The sequence below is a fragment of the Eschscholzia californica genome, unplaced genomic scaffold (assembly GCF_041429995.1).
Source record: "Eschscholzia californica isolate CP2 unplaced genomic scaffold, dmEscCali1.0.p SCAF_1, whole genome shotgun sequence".
In the NCBI taxonomy this organism is placed as follows: domain Eukaryota; kingdom Viridiplantae; phylum Streptophyta; class Magnoliopsida; order Ranunculales; family Papaveraceae; genus Eschscholzia; species Eschscholzia californica.
The window spans coordinates 38,755,582-38,777,944 of NW_028238198.1; the positions used below are offsets into that span (position 1 = coordinate 38,755,582).

General features: G+C 37.3%; 1 protein-coding gene across 1 annotated transcript; it reads left to right on the forward strand.

Moving 5' to 3' along the window:
- Positions 1 to 19,401: 19,401 nt before the first annotated feature.
- LOC147566675 (transcription initiation factor TFIID subunit 8-like) lies at positions 19,402 to 21,292 on the forward strand. Its single transcript, XM_086653182.1, has one exon. It carries the CDS (start codon positions 19,951 to 19,953, stop codon positions 21,064 to 21,066), a length of 1,116 nt encoding a protein of 371 aa, XP_086509308.1. The 5' UTR covers positions 19,402 to 19,950; the 3' UTR covers positions 21,067 to 21,292.
- Positions 21,293 to 22,363: the final 1,071 nt, after the last annotated feature.

Consider the following 22,363-nt stretch of genomic DNA (forward strand, 5'->3'; position numbering starts at 1 on the left):
ACCAGTTTAGAGTTCAGAAAAGGTGTGAAATTTTCTCAAAAGAAAATCATCTCTCTCATACATCTCAGAGAGAAAAGAAGATTTTAGATCAAAGGTTCCCATTCTATCTATCAAGTCTAGAAGAAGGAGTTCTTCATCTCAACCTTTAAGAAGGTCCTAGCTGACTGAAAGGAGGGAGTTCAAATTATACATTCGGTATCTCAAGTAGAGGAGCTAAACTTGAAGCTCTTTATCTTCCGAATACTGGTCGGAATTTAGTTCGTGGGAAAACGAATAAAGGTATTCTTCTTCCCTTCTAGTTCATAGTTAGTTCATGTATATGATCATGGATAACTTAGTGTTAAACATTAGATGTTTGAGATTCCGCTACCAACACTAGTTAGATGATTAGTGTAGTCTTAGGGACATGTAATTCCCAACAGTGGCATCACGAGCCATTTGCATGAAACTATCTTTGCCAGAACGAATTAGAAATTGATAGATAGAATTGTTTGAATAAAGATTCGGACATATTCATGATTAGTTTGAATTAGATTAAAACGTAATCAAACACGTATTTGAAAGAGTTCCAATGCATAGAATCATTAGATTCTGATATTTTTGGAAAGTATTTTTGAAAACGGATAAATGGATTATAAACTTCAAAAAACGGGACTCAAAATCATGAATTTTGGATGTTGAATAGTGAAAAACAGCAGCTTTTCACCATGAAAACAGTAGGAAGAAGAAGGAAGAAGATGAGGTCGCTTGGGGTTTTTAGAAAATTCTAAAAACCCATTGTCTGGACCGGCCAGAACGCGTCTAGGATGCGTCCGGACCGGTCCAGCAGGTCTCGGGACAGTATCCCGAGACCCGTGACAGACGAAACTAGGAAGTCCGGTCCAAGCAGGACAGGGATTCCTAGTCCAAAACGGACTGGGAGTCCGAGATTTTAGAATCTCGGACATCCCAGACGCGTCGTGGACGTGTCTGGGTAATCCCAGTCCGAGACGTACGCGTCTTGGACGCGTCTGGGTAATCCCAGACCGAGACGTACGCGTATTCGACGCGTTTAGGGATTCCTGGTTGGTCTCGGTCCTAGACCGAGACCATGGACGCGAGTCCAGACGCATCTAGATGCGACTGAAACGTCCAGACGCGTCTGGTGCGTCCAAGGACGTCTCAGACTTAGAGTATGAGACGGCCTATGCCGTCCCGTGCTAGGACGCGTCTAGCATGCACCAACGGAGAACGTCTAGGAATCTGTCCCTAAAGTCCGGACCATTGACTGGCTTTGACCGAGACTAATCAAAGGAATTTTTTACCAAGTTTGACTTCAGTCTTTTCGAGTTTAGCTTGGGCCTATTGGGCCATGACTCGAGTGGGAGATTTTTCTTGCCTTTTCTTCCGGTTCCAAGCATATTTTTCTAACATTGACCTAGGCCGTCCGAGGGTCCAAAACGGAATTTTTCCCAAATCGATTTTGAAATCATTAAGGAAGAAACAAAATGGGTCATTAGTCAGAATTTCACGAAAATAGACTTAGAAGCCTATAAGACATAGAGATGTCACAATATCCCACTAATAGCTATATGGAGTATAGCGAACCTAGAAACGAATGTAGGACACATACTTTATCTTATGATTGTCATATTTTGTATGTATGTATATGTGAATGCGTAGAATAATATTGTCTTTTGATAAATTATCGATTCTTGTTTCTAAGCAGAAACGAGTGTGTGCCCGAGAGTATAGGGTCAATAGTAACCATTGATGGATCGAATGATGAGATCATGATTCGAGTGGGAGTAATTAATGGTGGTTCAATGATGATAATCCAAACGAACCATTAGGCGAACAAGAAGTAACCTAAACGATTAGATCTTTTAAGGGGCTATACTAGGGTCTAATTAAAACCTTAAGAGAATTCACATAAAATACTTACGTATACATCACGAATGGTTATGTTAGAGTTCACAGTAACACATACTTGATAAAATACGTAATAATCCCTAAAAAGAATTTTAAGTATAAGCCTACCCAACATAAGACACCTGTTGAGCCCTTGTTCATCGATGGTGGGTCTGCCTCCGCAAGTGTCATATTTTACCTCGGGACAATATGGGTAGATCTATGAAGAGGTCTACGCGTCTAACTGGTTATTCTCAACGAGTCAGCAAAAGGATTTTGGACTTCGAGGCAAAGAATTAGTTTGACACTCAAGTGTGAAACTAATCAACCATGAATCATAGGAGTATGATCTGTAAAGATGTTACTCACCCAGGACGACGGAGTTAAGGGCAGTGCCCTAGTACGCTTAACTTCGAAGAAATGGGATCTTGAAATCGTATTATTCAAATAGGGAAAAGATTCTTGAATAATATGGCAGAATTAGAACTTTGCTAGGATAGCAAGTTTAAGTCACTTTCCATTCTTTACATGTAGGTTAATTATGACATTCGACGATATCTTCAACCTCTACATGGTGATGGAAAAATTGAACGACACAAACTACGTTCAATGGGAAAGAAATCTGAGCAAAGTTCTCGGGAAAGGAGCAGAAGTATTAGACACACCAATCCCGGTACTTACAAAAACCTCTTCTAAAGAGGAACGTGAGCAAGCTAACATTATCATGATAAAGTCAGCATCAGTCGTGTCCATGGAAAAGGAATATCAAGATATTTTCATTGACATGGATGCATATAGCATTATTCGATAACTAAGAGAAGTGTTTAGCACACAATGTCGAAGAGAAAGATATATGATATCCAGAACCGTGCTGAAAAAACGACACAAAAAAGGGAAACCTATCCGTCTTCATGTTTTAGAAATGATTGATCATATCAATGACCTGAAGTGGTTGGGAGCAACTATGGAAGTCGACTTTGAAATCGACTTGATTTGCTTTCCCTACATAATGGATTTAGCGAGGTAAGTAGCAACTTTGACAAAAAGTTTGACATAGTATCCCGCGAAAGACTAATCAAAATTCTGGAAGTAGCCGAATGCAAAAACGGAGTACCTGAAAATACAGAAGAAATTCTTATTATTCAAGAAGGTACCAATCTGGGAACGGGAGGCGTTAGGAGAAGGAGAAGCTCTAGGACAAGAAGGGGCAGGCGAGTCCCAAGACCCAGAACCATCCTTCCTAGCAACAGCTGTACATTCTGTGGTAGCAAATCTCATATGTGGATAAGAGATTGCCCATGCTACCAGGAAGAGCTAATCAACGGAGATGGAAGCTCCGGTCTGGGTAAAAATGATTAAAAGTTGATTCGATTAAATACAATTCCCTTAAAGGTATGGGATACCTAATGTCATTTTATTATGAATGACAGGAGCAAGTGGGAGCTGAGTGTTTAACTGAAAGGAGACAAACATGTCAAGAGCATAAGAAGTAATGGCTGCTGAGAAGGCCAAGAAGGATTTTAGTCTCCTAAAGGCATTACTATTATTAGATTTTAGTATTTTCTTTTTGAACATCATCTCTAAAATTGGATTTATGAGAAAATAAAGTATTTGGTTTCAATATTTTATGATGTTCTTAGAAAGGTGCATATTTCAACTTACAAACATAAATACCAAAACGATTCAATTAGTTATTCTAATCTAGTCAGACAACTAGAACGAACATGGTTCAAACTAACTAGTCTGACAAGATCTCTTATGACAAAACAGAGGTCAATTAATCACTAATACTTATGTTAGACATAAGATTATGGTTAATCTGACTAGAATCAACTAAGTACTCAGATTTAAAAAGGTTTCAGAAACTTGAACTAATCGGGTAATGAATCCACATGACTGAAGATTTTGATGAAATCAAAAGTCTTAATCATGACAAGTCTTCCGAACCAAAAGTTTCTAAAACAAGTTGTATACCCACAAAACCTAAAACTACTGTAGAAAATAAAAGAAATCCATATGTGTATGGATTTTAGAAGAAGTTCTAAAAGGTCTTTTATTTAAGTTTGAGAACTTCAAACATAGTTTCTTTTTCAAAAAAAGAAATATGAGATTTTTCCCTCACAACATTAAAACAAAATTAGATAGTTGCTCTCGATGGTGTCTTCCTTGAAAGGAGTTATTCAAGAAGATAAGTGGGAGAAAATATTCGAATCTGATTCGAACCAGGCAACAAAAGAACAACAAATGGGACTACGGGAGTACGAGAAACTCGCCAAGTAACTTCTTAGAAGAGTTAAGAAATTTTTACGATATTTGTTCAAAAACCTCAGTGAGTCTTAAGAAGACCCACAAAAACTATAGCAGAACCAGACTCTGAAAACTGGCTAAGAGTCAAAAGGATCAGAAGTAAGAGTTGGTATCTAAACATTCGTAAAAGAAATTCAAGGGTTGATTTTCGAACAAGAATTGTTAGACTCTTGTTCGACAAGAGGGTAAGTGGGAGTGAAACAAGTTAGTTTTATGTCCTGTATGTGAGACATCCCAAAATTGATAAACAGTTAAAGGAACTGACTCAATAGGACACCAAACGAGGGTAAATAAAATTAAATGGGCATCGAAATCTATATACTGATAGATTAACAGATGATAAGACTCGTTCAAAAGAAGTTTTCAAGAGATCTAACCAGAAATACTCTTAGAGACAAATTCTACCCATCTCTCATGGATCACTGCTAAGCAAGAACTCGGAATTTGGAAATTCGGATTAGCAAAAACACACATGAGGGAGGAACTTGTGTAACAAGACATGAGATCGATTATAGAGATGATCGATGTTTACCCACACTTCTAGAAATATTGAAGTATTTGATATCGTCACCCATTAATAATAGAGAGATTCCTAAGATACTTGGAGCATCTAGGAGTGAGTCTCTGAAAGTAAAAGTTAAATAAAGTCATAAAAGCAATCTTCTGAAAGATAAGGAATCTTTTAGGAAGGACAACCAGGTGGAAAAGGCTTTTTCACAGTGGGAGTCGTTGCAGACTCTACTAGTAAAGAAAGTATAATTAGGACTTAGGAAGTTTTAGTTTTAGGAACTGATATTATCATAAGAGGCTGATGAAGTCGTTCTTCAGCATGATAATAATGAGCAAAGTGAAACAATATGTGGATTAAATCCACAACTAAACTGTCACCTTAGATCGAACATGGAAGATGTATGAATTTAAGGAGTTAGGGTCATGAAAGACTGCCCTAAGAGACTTGTAAAATTAGGCACGTAAAAGAGTTTACGTGGGGAACTCACCTTTACAAAATCTTGTTATCCAAAATAAAATTAGTTTATTTCGTCATCTAAATTGTGGTTTAGAATTTAGACGACAGTCCAAAATAATGGAAAGTTCCATATAGGTTTATTAGATGCGTGATCTAATGAAGGAAACCCTACTAAGTGAACATGGAAACATTCCATTATATTTTCCCTAGTCCAGGTCATTGGTTGGACAACAATGACTTAAGAAGACTAGCATGAGTAATTGACAAGATAGCGTTGTTTCTTGAGCTATGGGAATAAGAGTATTCAAGTCAACTTCATGGGTGTATGATACACTGGAAACCCACCAAGTGAGAGTGCTTCAAGAGTTGAAGATATGAACGTCATAACTCTCATTTAAAAAATTAGAGAGATTCCTCAACATGAGTACTCACTCATCTTATGTAAGGAATATCGAGGTTTGATCCCTTCAAACACCGCACTGTAAAAGGAGGTTATAAAAACGAAGACCGGGTGAAACAGGATAGACATGAAGCTGAGGGAGTACAAGAATGGAATATGTCTTCCTAACGAGAGTTAAGATATAGTATCTCTAGGCCACTAGAGGAGTGGCAACTGAAAATGCATGGTCCTGCTCAAATGGATTAAGAGTTAATCATTTGATTTGACAGTTTGTCCTCCCGATCAAGAAAGTCTGATAAGTGTGACGTATCAGATGAGATATGAAAAGACATGAGAATTGAGCATTGCACTTGTTTTAAGTATAAGTGGGAGACTGGACCATATATGTCCTTAAGGTCTGAAGGTATATCCTTCTGAAGGAATGTCCTTCGACCAAGATGGCAATGAGTACGATTTGGCTCATAGGATAATGATGATGTTATTTGGAAGATGAATCAATTGCGGATCAATTAGGAGTCGTATGGCTTAGCCAGAAGCCGCTTACGATTGTCGGATCACTTCGGTTATCTGCGGCTAACATAGACCGGATCCTACAATGGGTTACACATAAGAATGGTAACTTGAACAGCGAGAATAGACTGATGGGAAGTAGCATATAGATGGATATGACCCACCTTTTGGGCCAATAAGGGAATCCCTTAAGGGGAGAGCCCTGGTCGGCCATAAAATGGGCTTAGTCTGCCCGGCCACACTGAAGGGAAACCTTAATTAGGGTTTAGTCCTAATTAGGGAATCCTAGTTATATTAAACTCTAACTTGTGCTTATCTTTTCTGAGGGAATTTCAGGATTCCTTATTTGAGTAGAACTCCACTAAGGTAATGCCTATATAAGGACCAGTTTAGAGTTCAGAAAAGGTGTGGAATTTTCTCAGAATAAAATCATCTCTCTCATACATCTCAAAGAGAGAACAAGATTTTAGATAAAAGGTTCACATTCTATCTATCAAGTCTAGAAGAAGGAGTTCTTCACCTCAACCTTCAAGAATGTCCTAGCTGACTAAAAGAAGGGAGTTCAAGTTATATATTCGGTGTCTCAAGTAGAGGAGCTACACTTGAAGCTCTTTATCTTCCGAATACTGGTCGGAATTTAGTTCGTGGGAAAGCGAATAAAGGTATTCTTCTTACCTTCTAGTTCATAGTTACTTCATATATATGATCCTGGATAACTCAGTGTTAAACATTAGAGGTTTGAGATTTCGCTACCAACACTAGTTAGATGATTAGGGTAGTGTTAGAGACATGTAATTCCCAACAATATGAACTAAGTTAAATAGAGATTGTTACCTTAATCGTTATTTCCCACTGACTAAGATGGATTAATACGGTTGAATATAAGAAGACCAGGAGCTCTAATTGTAGCTCCTCTACTTGAGACACCGAGTAATCAACTTGATCTCTTACCTCAAGTTTAGCTAGAACTTTAATGGTGGTTAGATGAAGAACACCTTCTTCTTTAGACTAGATAGATAGTTGGGAACTATTCTCTCTTTATTTCTCTACTTGATGTTGTAGAGTTAGAAATCTCTTTGAGAATTTTCCACACCATATTCAGAACTAATTAGGTTTCCTAAAAGCCAATATAGAAGCAGAATAAGGATTTAGTCAAAAATAGAAACTACCTTCTATTTTATCTATTTTTCTACTTGTATATGGCCGACCACCCTTTGCCCTAAAGGCTAGGTCTGACCGGCCCCCTTTTAGTGTGGTCGGCCCACTAATGGACTTTTAAGTCCCCAGCCAAAATCCTTTTGTCTCGGACATTTACTATCTTTGCCTTAGCCCTTTTGTTTGGCCTTTTGAACATATTTTTAGGTCTAACCCATGTTTATATGTCTCATCCCTCTGGTCATATCTTCCGATCAAGTAGACACTCTTTTATTTATCCCGATGTAGGATCCAAACGAAGTCAGCCGCGAATCGCCCCGTGATTCAACGATCGTAGTTGGTTTCTAGCTAAATACTATGATCCCTAAAACGTCTGGACTTGATGATTTTCTTCATCAATTGTCTTATCCGATAAATTGTTCGCATTGCATCTTTGGTCGAAGGGCATCTCTTTCATATATCTGTCAAACTTATCGTCAAACCTTCTTCAATGGTTACACCTCCCAAACTTATCTCCAAGGGTTGAGATTATATCGCTCAAACTTATCATCAAACCTTCTTCATTGGCTAAGATTACACCTCCCAAATTTATCTTAAATGGTTGAGATTATAACTCCCAAACTTATCACCAAGAGTTGAGATTATATCTCTCAAACTTATCGTCAAACCTTCTTCAATGGCTAAGATTACACCTCTCAAATTTATCTTAAATGGTTGAGATTATACCTCCCACACTTATCTTCAAACCATCTTCAGTGGCTAAGATTAATTCTCCCAAACTTATCTCAAAGGGTTAATACCTCCCAGGCATATCTTCAAACCCTCTTCAATGGTTAAGATTAAACCTCTCACACTTATTTTGTAGGGTTGAGATTATGCATTTGATAAAATTGTTTGTGTCCGACATGCACGGGTTATACCCTCATCAATATAATAAGAAAGGAGGGTTTTTTGTTAGAATATATCATCATCTTCAATGGCTAATATTACATCTCCAAACTTATCTCCAACGGTCAAAATTACATCTCTCAAACTTATCCCTAAAGGTTGATGTTATAAAACTTTTCGTGTCCACCACGGGATTGGGTGGTAATCGGTCTGGGTCGGGTGCCCACGGGTTATATCATTCATCAGGCCGGGTCGGTCGGGCATTGAAACTCCTTGTCCGTTCAGGCTTTCGGGCTTAATTAGGTGGGTTATTTTAAACATCTCAACGCCCAAAATTCGTCCAACCCCGTAAACCCTTTCGGGTTTATCGGGTAACGGGCGGTTGGATCTCGGGTTATTTGAAATGCTACCCAGATTATGTCCACCAACAAAGGTTAGACGTTTCTCGCTCCTCAATCAAGAAGAAGAATTATGTCCACCAACAAAGGTTAGACGTTTCTCGCTCCTCAATCAAGAAGAAGAAGAAGAAGAAGAGAGACAGAAGAAGAAGAATGAATTAAAAAAACTTTTTTTTGTTTGAATGTTACCGGAAAAAGTGTCGGCCGGCGACCTTCCTTGGAGAAGATGATAAGGTACCGCGAGAGGTAAAGTGGATGAGAGAGGTGATGAAATGGACGGAGATGGACAAGTGAGGTGGATTTAATGTTTGTATTCTTGTTAGGATTTGATTCTTTTTTGGCCCCTAAAGGTATTTCCGGAAAGGGTTTAAAAAAAATTGGCCCTTGAGTGCAAAACGAATTGTCGGACTATGGGGGGCCAAAATAGTTAATTGGTCACAATCTGGGGGACAAACTGAATCAACCCTAATTTAATTGATAACTAATACTCCCTCTGTCCCATTTTAAGAGTTCCGTATTTCTTTTTCGTCTGTCCCAAATTAAGAGTCCCATTCCTCTTTTATCATATAAAATCCATAGATTTTCGAATTATACCTGTGTTGACAATATATAATGTATTTATTACTTAATTAAAACAATTCGTATTTTGGTAATCTTTTAAAAAGAGATGAGAATAATTTGTGTTTATGGAAACTAATCTTATATATAGTACTAATTCTTTTGAATTCCAAAAAACATTTAAAAATTAATGTGGGTAAAAATGGAAAAGTAAAAGTTGTGAAAAAAAGTTACGTTTTTAAAATGGGACTCTTAATTTGGGACGGAGGGAGTACAAAAACGTAACTTTTTTTTTGGGACGGAGGGAGAAGAAACTCTTAATTTGTGAAAAAAAGTTATTATTAAATGATACTTAGAATCCACTAAAATGTCCATGAAATTCACCTATTTTTTTGGGTCGTGACGTTGGGGAATAAAGAAAAATTTCTGGAGAATAAAAATTTTCTATAAAACTGGTCGGTTGATGTTGTCTTTTTTATTTTTATTTGTTACGATAGGTTTACATTTTAGGAGTTAAAACAAGGGGGATGGATTTTAGGTCCAAAATCACAGAGTCAATGGATTTAGTGCCCAAAGATAATATTAAATGGAAAATAACTCCATTAGGAGCAATTTACATGTCTAACCTCTCTTTCTCTACTACTACCTAACTTATCACAGGTTAAATAAAATTACTCATATTAGAAGATACAAATAATCTTTTCAATTTCAAGAAAATAATTCCTCAATAAGAACTTAATATCTCTACAAAAAGTTGTCTTTCAGTTTAAAGGAATGTTTCCTTAATTTTTTGACCAAAACAAATTCGATCATAACTCTTTCTTGTTTAGTTCACCAAGAGAAATCGCAAAGAAAACTCATTTAAGCCTTTTATTCTTCACCTAGAGAAAACCTGAAAGAACATGATGTTCAATGGATTAAATTTCTTCTTTTACCATATTCTCGTTTTATTTTCAACGATAGATTGTTGCACCGTGCATGGTTTTGTTGTTCTTATTCTTAAAGCTAGGACATCAATCTTTTTCTTAAAAAAAATCCTTCAGATCTTGTCTCACCTTTTCTCTCCTATAATCTTGTGTTCTCCAAAAAAACTACACAAAAGATAATTATATATTTTGTGAACTTTTTGTATATTCTCATAGCATTATCTTGATTCTAACAGCATATTTACGTTTTATAATTTTCTGACTTACCCAGAAAGTCATTTACGTTTTGTAATATTGAATGAGTTTTTTAGTCCGCAACGCCCTCAAATTTCTTGTAGCACTTCTTTGATTTTGCATAAATTGTGGAAGTTTTACCAACATTTTATAAACTCTGACAAAAATAACATATTTTACAAACATAACATATTTTACAAACATAACAGAGTTACTCTCAAAATGGCTTTATCGGCAGTAGAATTGTATAGATTTTTCGTTAAATTTTATATTTCGATTCTTTTTACGTTTTCCACGCATTTATTTGAACACTAATATATTTTACAAATTTACAGACGAGATCGTGGTTGTACGTATGTGATTTTGCACGTGGATGAACTTTTGGTCGAATATATATAACTATAAGCATTTTTCACGCGGGATGTTAGCCAAAGATTTAACAATACAACCGCAAAAGAAGATAGTTGAATTAACTTGGTTGTTATTGGATGAATTGAAGGATAAATGGCAAAAAATCTTTAAGTTATTGGTTCTTGTAATGGATTTCTCTTAATTTTAATTGCTTTAAGTTTTAGTTCAAATATCGTGAAATACGATAGAAATGTTGAGAGTTAATGGAAAATGCTAGAAGATATCACAGAAATGCTAAAAATACCACAACGATGTCGACAATGTTTTTTTATTATCTTTGAGTATATCCACATAATGTTTGGCCTACATGGGTGAAATGGGATCACATGACTCTTTCTTAGTTATTCCTCATTTCATATAAGAAAACATAGAATTCTGTTCACTAACATTTGTTTCATGATCGGGTAACATGTGCATTTACATAACAAATAAACATTGAATGATATGAAAGCATCGATCGAAAAGAATTAACTGTAAAAGTTTGCGGGAAATCTATATACTTCTGTTGCAGCTAAATCCAACTTATTTGTGTTTTGAAAAATATGATAGATTTTTTAGAGTTTTGAAGATGTTTTTTTTTTTTTTGTTGAAGAGATATTATATTAATTAGAAATAAAAGTTCTATTACAATACATCTTACATAGAAAATAAGGAACATGTTTCCAAACCTTCGATCTGTTTTTCCTTCTAGCCCATTTCGCCACTGTGTCCGCTGCTTGATTGGATTTCCTGCTTATATATGAGAATTTCACTATTTCTAGTCTCGTTTTTATCTCTTTGATTTTCTTTATATGTTCTAGTGATTGCCATTGAATGTTGTTCTTTCCTTTCTGAAGGTAATTAATGATATTCAGGTTGTCACTTTCAATGATGATTCTTTTGTATTCTTGAGATTCTGCCCATTGTATTCCTTTGAGGATGGCGATAGCCTCACCCTCCTCTGCATTTCTACATCTAGTCGTGTAAGCTATTGTTTCCATTAGTTTAGATTCATGGTCGTGAATCATGATGCTGATCCCAGTGATACCCTGGATGTTAGTAAACGATGCATCAACATTGATTTTTTTGTAGGAAATTTCAGGCGGGGTCCATTTTTCCTGAGTTAATTTGGATTTTGTTTCTTTCGTTGTGTTGATTTGTGGGAACGCCCTGATCATGGATAACATCGTGTCGATTTTCGTAATTTCATACTGAAAGCAGTGGTCACATCTAAATTTCCAAATGTTCCACATTATGGTAGCATAATGGATGTTGTCAGTCGTGTATTGATTCTGATCCTCCTTCTCCCATGAGAATATCCAATCCCGCGTAGATGAGATGTTTTCCGAAATGATATTATAATAAAACCATATATTTTTAGCAATGGGGCAGTGCAAGATAGCATGTTCTATCGATTCTATTTCATTGCAATTCGGGCAGATTTCGTTGTTATCAATGAATTTTCCGATCCTAACCCTGACCGGGAGAGCCTGGGTGCATATTTTCCAAAGGAACAGTTTGACCCTGGGAACTACCGAGAGTGACCAGAGAAAATTCCAATTGGGAGACTGGGGTAGGGGGGAATTTCTACTTAGATTCAAGTGATGGTACATCGATTTCACGCTAAATTTTCCTGATTTGGTAAGGATCCATTTCCTTTGATCCTCACTGTTAGTATCTATGGGGATAGCTAAGATTAGATTTTTTGTATCATTATCGAACTCATTGGTAAGAATGTGTTCGTTCCAGTTTCCATTGTGAATAAGTTGAGAGACTTTTTGAAGGTTTGAGTTCTGGTTGTGAGGGAGCGCTGGGAGCGTTGGAATCCAATTATCTGTCCAAATATTTATACTGTTACCGTTATGTACTTCCCATATCATGTGGTCCTCTATAATCTTGAGTTGTTTAGTAATATTTTTCCAAATCCAAGAATGGTGGGGTTTAGCCGGTCCTGGGTTATCAGTCTTCATGAAATACTTGGATTTCAAGAATTTAACCCAGATCGCTTCTGGTTCCGATTTGATTCTCCATGCTAATTTACTTAACATGGCTTGGTTATCCAGCTCCGGGGAGTGAATACCCAAGCCACCCATATATTTAGGGAGACATATCGCTGCCCAAGATTTAGTACATATGCTTTTAGACTTACCCCACCAGAACGACTTCTGCAAAGTCGTAATGCGCTTGCATATGCCCTTTGGAAGGGCAAAGCATTGCATTTGGTATCGGGGTACGGCCGCTGCTATAGTCGAGATGACTATTGATCGGCCCGCTTGAGAAAGGAAACTGTTATTCCAATTCTCTAATTTCGCTTTCATTTTCTGCAGGATATCATTGAAAATGTGTTGTTTCTTAGCTCCTATGAAAAGTTGGGTACCTAGATATTTTTCCGACGTCGAAGCGTATTTCACTTTTAGTGTTCTCATTATCATCCGCTTAAATTTAGGGTGCGAGTTTTTAGAGTAGAAGATATTCGATTTTGCATAGTTAATCATTTGGCCCGAAGCGTTACAGAAGTCATTAAGGATATTCTTGAGGGTGTGGATATTGTCTAAGGAGTTGCGACCGAAAATGATGCAATCGTCTGCAAAAAGCAGATGAGATATGGAGAGATTATGGTTTTTCGTGGGAAAACCTATGAATTTATTACTATCTTGTTCTTCTTTGAGGAGACGGCTAAGCCCTTCCATCGCAATAGTGAACAGGAATGGGGAGAGGGGATCTCCTTGTCTAACTCCTCGAGTTGGGTGAAAGACAGGGCCCGGACGACCATTGATTAGTACCGCCATTGAGGAGGTTGTGATGCATTGGGTGATCATCTTAATCCAATGGTCAGAGTATCCCAATTTTGTCAAGATGTCCGAGATGTAACTCCATTCTATTCTGTCAAATGCTTTGGACATGTCTAGTTTTAGGCCGAAGAATCCGGTTGCTCCTTTCAAGGTTTTGAGGGAGTGGATAATTTCCTGTCCTATGATGATATTATCAGAGATTTGTCGACCTGGGACGTACGCTGCCTGGAAAGGAGAGATGATGTCATGGAGCGTCTGTTTAAACCTATTAGCTAGGATCTTCGTTATAATTTTATAGGTTGTGTTAAGCAGGCTGATTGGTCTGTAATCTGACGGTGACTGGGGTGTTGTGGTTTTCGGAATAAGACAAATGTGTGTGTGATTAGTTTCTTCTGGGAGTTGTGCAGTCTGAAAGAACTCTTGCACCAGATTGTAGATATTGTGGCTAACTGTCTCCCAGTTTGCTTGGAAGAAGAAGGGTGGGTATCCGTCCGGACCCGGGGCCGCTTCTTTTTTAAGGCTGCTAATGGCTATATCGATTTCTTCCTGCTCAGGGATCTTAGATAGTTCAATGTTTTGGTCGGGAGTAATGGATGGTTGGAAAAGGTTAAGTATTTTATCTTTATCTGTATTTCCTTGGGTTGTGCTGATATTAAGAAGGTGGGAGGTGAAAATGGTTTGAATCTCATCCAGATCATCATGCCAGTCACCAGTATTATCTTTGATGGCTCTAATTTTGTTATTTCTGTTGCGTTGGATGGCTTGTGAGTGGAAAAATTTTGTATTTTTGTCTCCTACTGTGATAAAGTTGTTCCTAGATTTTTCTTTCCATAGGGATTCTTGGAGCCTGTATAGTTCTTCTAGTTGATTATTCAGGGTGGTAAAGTCTATTTTTGTGGTTGCATTATTAATTTGCGATATTAATTGTTTAATGTTATTATCTATATTACCGAAGACTGTTTTGTTCCACTTTGTTAGGTGCCTGCTAAGTTTTTTGAGATTTACTTGTATGTTCTGATGGTTAGTCCATTTATCTGCGATGAACTTGGAGCAATCCGGATGGGACATCCAAGTCCGGATGAATTTGAAGGGTTTTGGTCTGTTATCGCTAGCGTCTGAGTCTGCTAGGAGAATAGGTAGGTGGTCGGATCCTACTGTCTCCAAGTGGGTGACACCAGAAAGCTTAAAATTTTGTAGCCAAGGCAGATTGGCTAGGGCCCTATCTAGTCTCTCTTGAATGAAGTTTTCGCCAAATTGCCTATTATTCCACGTGAAGGGATGGCCTGTAAATCCCATATCTGTTAAGTTAAGATTATTAATATACGTTTGAATTTTGTGTGTCTTAGAATTCGATGTGTACTTGCCACCATCTTTTTCTTGAGCATCTAGAATAACGTTGAGGTCTCCTATCACTATACGGGGAGTTTCGTCTTGAGATTTTAGATTATTCAAGACCTTCCAAGGTTTGAGTTTGTTGTTGTGGTATGGGCTTCCGTAGAAGCCGGTAATAATATAATCCAGGTTGTTATTCCCTTTATAGATTTCTGTGTGGATCATGTTATTATCCGAATACAGTATTTTAAGATTGAGGGTGTGGGTCCAGAACATCGCTAGACCCCCCGATTTATTGTTTGGTTCGACGAAGAAGTTATCGTAATGGTTGCTAATTTTAAGGTATTTTTTGATGTTGTGAGATTTCGTTTTAGTCTCGGAGAGAAAGATGATGTCCGGATTATGCTTATTAATTAAGTTTAGAAGGTGTTTGCGGGTGCTGAAAGTTGTTATGCCCCTAGCATTCCAACTTAGGACTTTAGGTCCAATGTTATGAGGCATTGGGGTTAGACAGTAACCCGGCCCACTAATTAAAAGGAATTGGTCTCTCTCTAGTAATTAAGGGGAAAATACCTATTCGCTGCCCCTAAGAAAGGAGACAAGTAAGGGACTAAGGTTTAAAATGATTCACTGCTACAGGTGCGATTTATCGAGTACAGAGTAATAAGGGGAGTGCTCCTAAGCTACTATCAGGACGCTTGCGCCTATGAAAGCTATAGAGGCACTCCAGGTAGTGGTGCCTAATTAAAAGGGGATAGGAGGCTTACTGAGATCTCTCCGCTTAAGTCTAAAGGCCCACCTATCCTTGTGGTTAAGTCCCACCTAAAAGCTGAAGGATATAGGCCCTCAAGGAAGAGTGGTGGTAGGTCTATAGGGGCACCACCCTTAGTCAGAAAAGATTCTACTACTAAAGTCTACCTGATGAAATTGAATTATGGTTAATTCAACTAATAGAATTACCACGAATTAAGAACAATGTAGCAACGTACTATTAACTAATCAAAGATAGATACTCTAATGTCCAGGTGTTGGACTAATATGAGGCTACAAGTATTACAACTAATTAACTATAACAAGGAGATTTAACTACTGAATTACTACTATTCACTACTATGATGAACAAAACACTTACAACCCTAATCACCAACTAAGAACTACTCACAGTAGGATGGTGATGTTATAGATCTCTCTATCTCAGTAAGTTGATAGAGAGACTCACTAAGTCTATTAATAATATGAACTAATAATAACAGAGAAGTTGATAAAACATACACAAGATGATACTAATTAAAACAACAAAACTAAAATCGAAATAGCTGAACTGATCTGAACCAAGACAGAGGCTACTCATGCTCCCCTTCACTTCTATTCTCCATGATTCTCCTTTGGGATTCCAAGAGTTGCTCTGTGAATAACTTCTTACACTGCTCTTCCTGATTGTCTACTGACTCTGGTGGGGTGATATACCTGAGTTCCAACCATGCAGAAAACTAGGAAGAATAGGGCTCCTCCCCTGACTATGCTCTTTGAATTTCTTGCTCATATATTGATGATGCTCATCAATTTCTATTTTCACGTCCATGAGCTTGTCAAGGTCCTTTCTCTTCCCTTTTTGTTTGAATATTTCGTGAGGGGGAGTGGGGAAGGAAGGGACCACATGAGGGGGAACCACTGTTAGAGCCCAGTTATCTCCTGGACCATGAGCTATGAAATTTACTTCCATTGGGACAGTTGAGTCATGGTCTTGAGAAGGGAGACATGGGTTAATTGGATGCTCCACTATTCTGCACTTGTGACATATAGCCTTAGGAAACTTAAGATAACTAAAATTGATAGGCTTACCTCCATCCGAGAAGACTGAGTTAAGAGTGGCTAGGAGTGGTGTTCTAACATCATACATGAATTGGATTCGGAGAGTTGTATTGGTGACTTTACTGAAGTTGCGAGGTTGGATTTGCAAAATCCAGCCCATGCAAGAGAAGATTACATCTAGGTCATGACGGTTTTGGATAGAAGATGGTAGACCAGATAGGCTACACCACATGGGTTCGATCATGAGGTCTGGGACCTCTCCATGGACCGGGAAATCAACTTCCTGCATGACAACTAGATATCCTCTAATGACCCAGGGACGACCTTGGTTGATCTCATTGAGAGCTATTAGGTTTCTGGGTTTGATAATGAAGTGGTTAGGACCTGTGTCTGAGGAGATGATTCGACTCTCTCGAAGAAATCTAGATTGAGCTGATAGGTGTTTTCTAATGAATCCTATTCCGTAATCATATTGGCAACATAAACGGGCAAGGAATCCTGTTGAGATGACTGGTAGTTGCTTGATCTCGGCTGGCTTTGGGTAGTTGATGGTTAGTTTACCATAGTCAGACAGGCTTAATTGGATCGACATCAACTGAGATAACTCGTCCGAGTTCACTTGAGAATGAGAAGACATTAGAGGATGAAGGAGAAGACCAGGGGTTGAGAAGATAGTTCTAGGTTGGAAGAAGATGAACCTTACTGCTTATAAGGGAAGGGGAGAGCCTCTAAGGCTTCTGCATGTCGAGGCTCTACCCACGTGTATCCTCTAACTGTCAAATCTTACCGTCTTCCCTAAATATCCGTCCATAAAGCTACCACTTGGACGTTTGTGGTAATCAAAACCAGAAAGGGAAGGCCTAGCGTCGATCTTACCTTGGAATCCGGCGCATGCGTGAGGCTTGATGAGTAGCTTGTCTTGGTAACCAGCTTAGCTATTCCCCATATACTTAAGACTAATTAATGTAAGACAGATGTTAAAAGATTGTTAGAGTTGCTTACCTTATTCTCTTGATCTTCTTTGTTGTTGATTCCCGAGAGAGAATACGGCTAGGAATGTTGGTCGCCCCTAAATCTTTTCGTGTGATTCTCTGTCTTGCCTTAGATCCTTCTTGATTATGCTTCTTGATGTTGAAGCCGAAGGTCGGTGAAGTTAATACATCCGGGTGTTACTTGGTGGCTGACTACTCTATGCGTGTTTCAATGGTTAAAAGGTGATCTTGGAGTTGATGTTATCTTGTATTTCATGTGATAGATAAGCTGGATCTCGGCTTTAATGGCTGCTAGGGTTACAGAAAAGGAGAGTTTGAGAGTTTCTCCGGCTCACGTCAGCCCAGACTCTCTCTCTCCTCAAAAAACCCTTCGGGCCGCCTAGTTGTCTACTCCGAGTTTTGAAGATGTTGGTAGAGTTACCAAAATTTATGCAAAAATAAAAGAAATGCTGTAAGAAAATTTATGCAAAAAATTTAACAACGCATATTATGTTGTTAGGATCAATAAAATGCTGAAAAAAAGTATTGAAATGACACTCATCCCCATTGCAGCCAAGAATCACCCTATATCGATCATTATTTATAAAAAATTTAGCTTTTTTAATACTGATAGAGTAATGACCAGGAGCATTTCGGAAGTCTTAAACCCCACCTTCAAACTCTTGACCGACGTGGACGAACATTGGACCTCATGCATCCGCCTTAGTTATTTTCCATTTAAGGTAACAACCATAAGAATTTGCATCACTGAAATTTATTCAATGATTGAATAACTGCCCATAAAAATGTAAAAACATTGCGTGTAATAAGAATAAAGAAAATACTAGAAAAATATTTCAAATGTTTTCTCATAATTTAAGTAATACATGATAATGAAGAAAATGCTAAAGAAATGTTTAAAAGTTGGTTAACATAATGTAAGTAATTAAGTCAGAAAACATATGATACATTATTATGTTGTTGTTACGTCGATTTGTCACCTAAGTTGTTTGAAGAACTCAGAAGTATTTTTGAGTGTAAGTATATAATTGTTTGTTTAAAATCAATAAAATGCTACAATTTTTTTTTTAAATTATGTTGTATCTTAGAATGTCGTTGGAATCAATAAGATGCTAGATAAATAATCAAACTTTTATCCGCATATTCTAACTAATCCAGAACATATGTTACGCATATTATACGAATAGAATCAATAAAATGTTAGAAAAATACTGAAAATGTCAGCAAAATAAATATTTGTTTATATTATGTTTTTTTGTGAAAACAAGACTGTTGTGATCGAAATTCAACTTTTTTTCTTCGAAAAAAGTGATAAAATGTGTTACAATTAAGTATGTTGTTAGAATTAAATAAATGTTTTAAGAAGATACAGAATTTAATCACCATATATATAATTTTGATAATGATTTTCAAGACAAAACAATTTGTAGAGATAAAAATATTGTAAGAGCATAGAGAGAGAAGGGCATCTCATTTTTAGGACAAGAAAGACTGATTTGGTATGTTGGTCCTGACAACTATAAACTTTGGAAATAAATATTGAGAATAAATTTTAACCATAAATTTTTCTCTCTTAAAATTTATGAAAAGAATATATTTATTAACTCAGCCACAATAAACCATTGGTATACTGTAGGTTAAAATATATGGATAATTTTATAGGCAATGCCCTTTATTGTTAAAGACAATGTATTTTGCAAGTTTGACTTGGTCAATTTCTTATGACCAAGTTTAGTTAAAGGCAATGCTGCCTATTTTTGAAGGTTAATTTCATCTATCTGACAAAAAATCACCAGCCGAAGAATGTCCAAGATATTCGTGGACGTTTAAATGTCCATGAGATCAAACAGTCCAGTTTCCTCCCCAAGATATTCGTATATTTTACCTTCTCCACTTCCGTCTCCCCAAGTCTTAGGATTCTTTGGGGATTTAAACTTCCAGCTCCTCCATAACGCGAAACCCTAGATTCTGTCCAATTTGTTCTGGTTAAAATCACTCCGTCAACATCATAAACCCTAGAAATTTCTGCTCGAGGATACCCATACTCTTCTTGTTCTTCAGATATCACTTGTCTGCTCCTTTAATAACCGGCGAGGCTTTCACGAAATCCCCAGTTCCATACATATTAAAAGGTTCTTGTTTTATCGTTGTTCATTCTTTGGAGTTAGTTTTTTTTGTTTCATCTTGGTAGAAATAATCAAGCTTTCATTTTTTTCTTGTCTAATTTCTGTTGTTATTTAATCTCTGTTAAAATTTGGAGGGTCAATCCTAGAACTCCCTAGCTGCATAGGTAAAACCTCCCTTTGACGAATAATGTGGTTCTAGATGGAACCCTTATGTAGAAAGATTGAGTTTTTGCAAACCCTAGTTCTTCTGACTTGATATGAGAAGTTCTGAAAATGATCAATGGATGTGGGGAGAGTGGGAATGAGAAGGAACATGATACAAATAAGAAATCAAAAGGAGGAGGCGATCAATTTGGTTTAGCAATTCTGAGAATTGCAGTTGCTCAAATATGTGAAGCTGCTGGTTTTCAGAATTTTCAGCAGTCTGCTTTAGAAGCTCTCTCTGATATTGCTATCCGTTACCTTCGCGAATTAGGTAATAAATCTCATTCTTTTGCTAATTTAGCTGGTCGAACAGAAACCAATGTATTTGATATTATTCAAGGATTAGAAGATTTGGGATCAGCTCATGGTTTTCCTGGTGCATCAGATGTAACTAGATGTTCCACGAGTTCTGGCATAGTAAAAGAAGTCATTCAGTTTGTCAATTATACAGATGAAATTCCTCTTATTCGGCCAGTTCCTTGTTTTCCCGTAATAAAATGTCGAAAACCAACACCAAGTTTTCTGCACATTGGTGAAACACCTATTGGAGAAAATATTCCGAATTGGTTACCTGCATTCCCTGACCCAAGCACTTACAATAATTCCCCTCTTCCGAATGAGAGAGGCAACGAGAGTCGTGTAGATAGAGTTGAAGACGCGAGGCATAATAGAAAGGCACAGTGGTCTTTATCAAATTTGCAGCAGAGATTGGCATGTAATGGGTCAGCTGCAAACACCTTGACAGAACATGGAGATGCTACTAAAGCGAAACGTGCAGCAGAGAGTAATCCTTTTCTTGCTCTACCCATTCAATCAGATGAGAAGGATGTTTCTTCCGTTGTTTTACCAGCTAAGGTTCCAAATTTAAGAGTTACAGGTAAAAATGGGGACTTGATGTTGGGTCTTATACCTCCAGCTATTGAAGCATCAAGGGAGAGGGTTTGTGTTTCGGGTGATTTTGATAGACAAGTTCTTCCACTAAAGAGGCCTCATGTGCATTTTAAACTTGGGCCCGCAAAAAAATCATTGAGTATGCCTTCAAATTTGAGTCTTCAGAACCAGGATCCAGGTACAACAGCTTCTTGGTTTCCGACAGATGATGAGATTCACGACAAGGATGAGAAAAATTTGATAGTTGAGCTAATAGTGAAGGAAACTATGGAAAATTTGCAAAAATTAGCTTAGCTTAGAGCAATATGTTTACTGGCTGGCTTGGGGAAGTTGTATACTTGTTAAGTAACGTGGCAATAATAGCTCAAGATTGAGAGTTGTTGAAGTCAAAGATAGGCCATATTTATTATGTACGATTATTATTCTGGCTGCTGCATTCTAGTTCCTCAATGTCAACATAAAAAGTTTCTCGTGGTATGTAATTTTTACTCCCATGAAAGCAATTGTTTTAAGCTTTGCATTTCCAAGATTTCAAAAAAAAAGATTTCAACTATTGATCGATCAACATGGTTTTATAACCACTTTGATGTGAGTAAACTATAGAATGCCCTAAGACTAGGACTTCTTTAGTATCATGAGTAGTATAATAGTAGTTCTAGGCAAACGCGTATATATATATATATATATATGCTTGAGAGGAAATCTTTTGAGCACGTTCCTTTGTTTCTTTTTTCAAACGTATCACCAAATACTTAGCACACTTCATTATTCTTCCCTTTTTGAAAATTGACTTCAACATTGTCCATAACATAATGAAACGAGGGTGTAATCCCACGGGCACAGACAGTTCTTTCGAACGCATTACATATCGAGCACACTATGTGAATGAACATAAATTGATTATGTTTTTGTTCCCTTTATTCAACTAGAGAGTATAGTGTTGAAATTAGCTAGGTACGATTGAGTGAAGGAAGAATATGTTTTCATGTCCTATCTTTTTTTTTTTTTAATTGTTCAGCGTGTGCCTCGAACCCTTGACCTCTAAGGTGGAAGATTATACCTCTTACCACTCCAACCAAGGGTTGTTGGCGAGTTTTCATGTCCTATCCCTACCACACAACCAAGAAAGTGAAGGGATGTTAGGGTTTTTAAGATTCTTTTCAGGACGAGCGTAGTTTGTGGGCAAAAGACACTAGAAATTTGCACCAGTTACATAGATATCTTATGTGATACTATTAATTGAATGGCATAATATACTAGTAACTAATGTAGATAACATCAAACGGTGTCCATGACAAAAACTGTCTCCCTCTCTGCTTCAAGAAAGCATGAAGAAAGGCAAAGGCAGGTCTAACAGAATGTTTAGGTTAATCAGGTATATTACATTTGATTGCTTTTAGATCACCCACTTCATTATATTCCATTTTGCATGTAAAATACTAGTGATATGCTTTATGGACTTAAACCACTCAATATTCAATTATTGGGTTTCTTTCGACTGGTTTGTGCTCACACCATTTTGTAGGGACCTGTCTAGACATAGGTTCGTTATACTATAGTTAGTGCAATCACAAAGACAGATAAATTTGCT

What these genes read in the sequence shown, in the direction of transcription:
- LOC147566675 (XM_086653182.1), top strand. Translation starts at nt 19,951, where the DNA reads ATGATCAATGGATGTGGGGAGAGTGGGAATGAGAAGGAACATGATACA.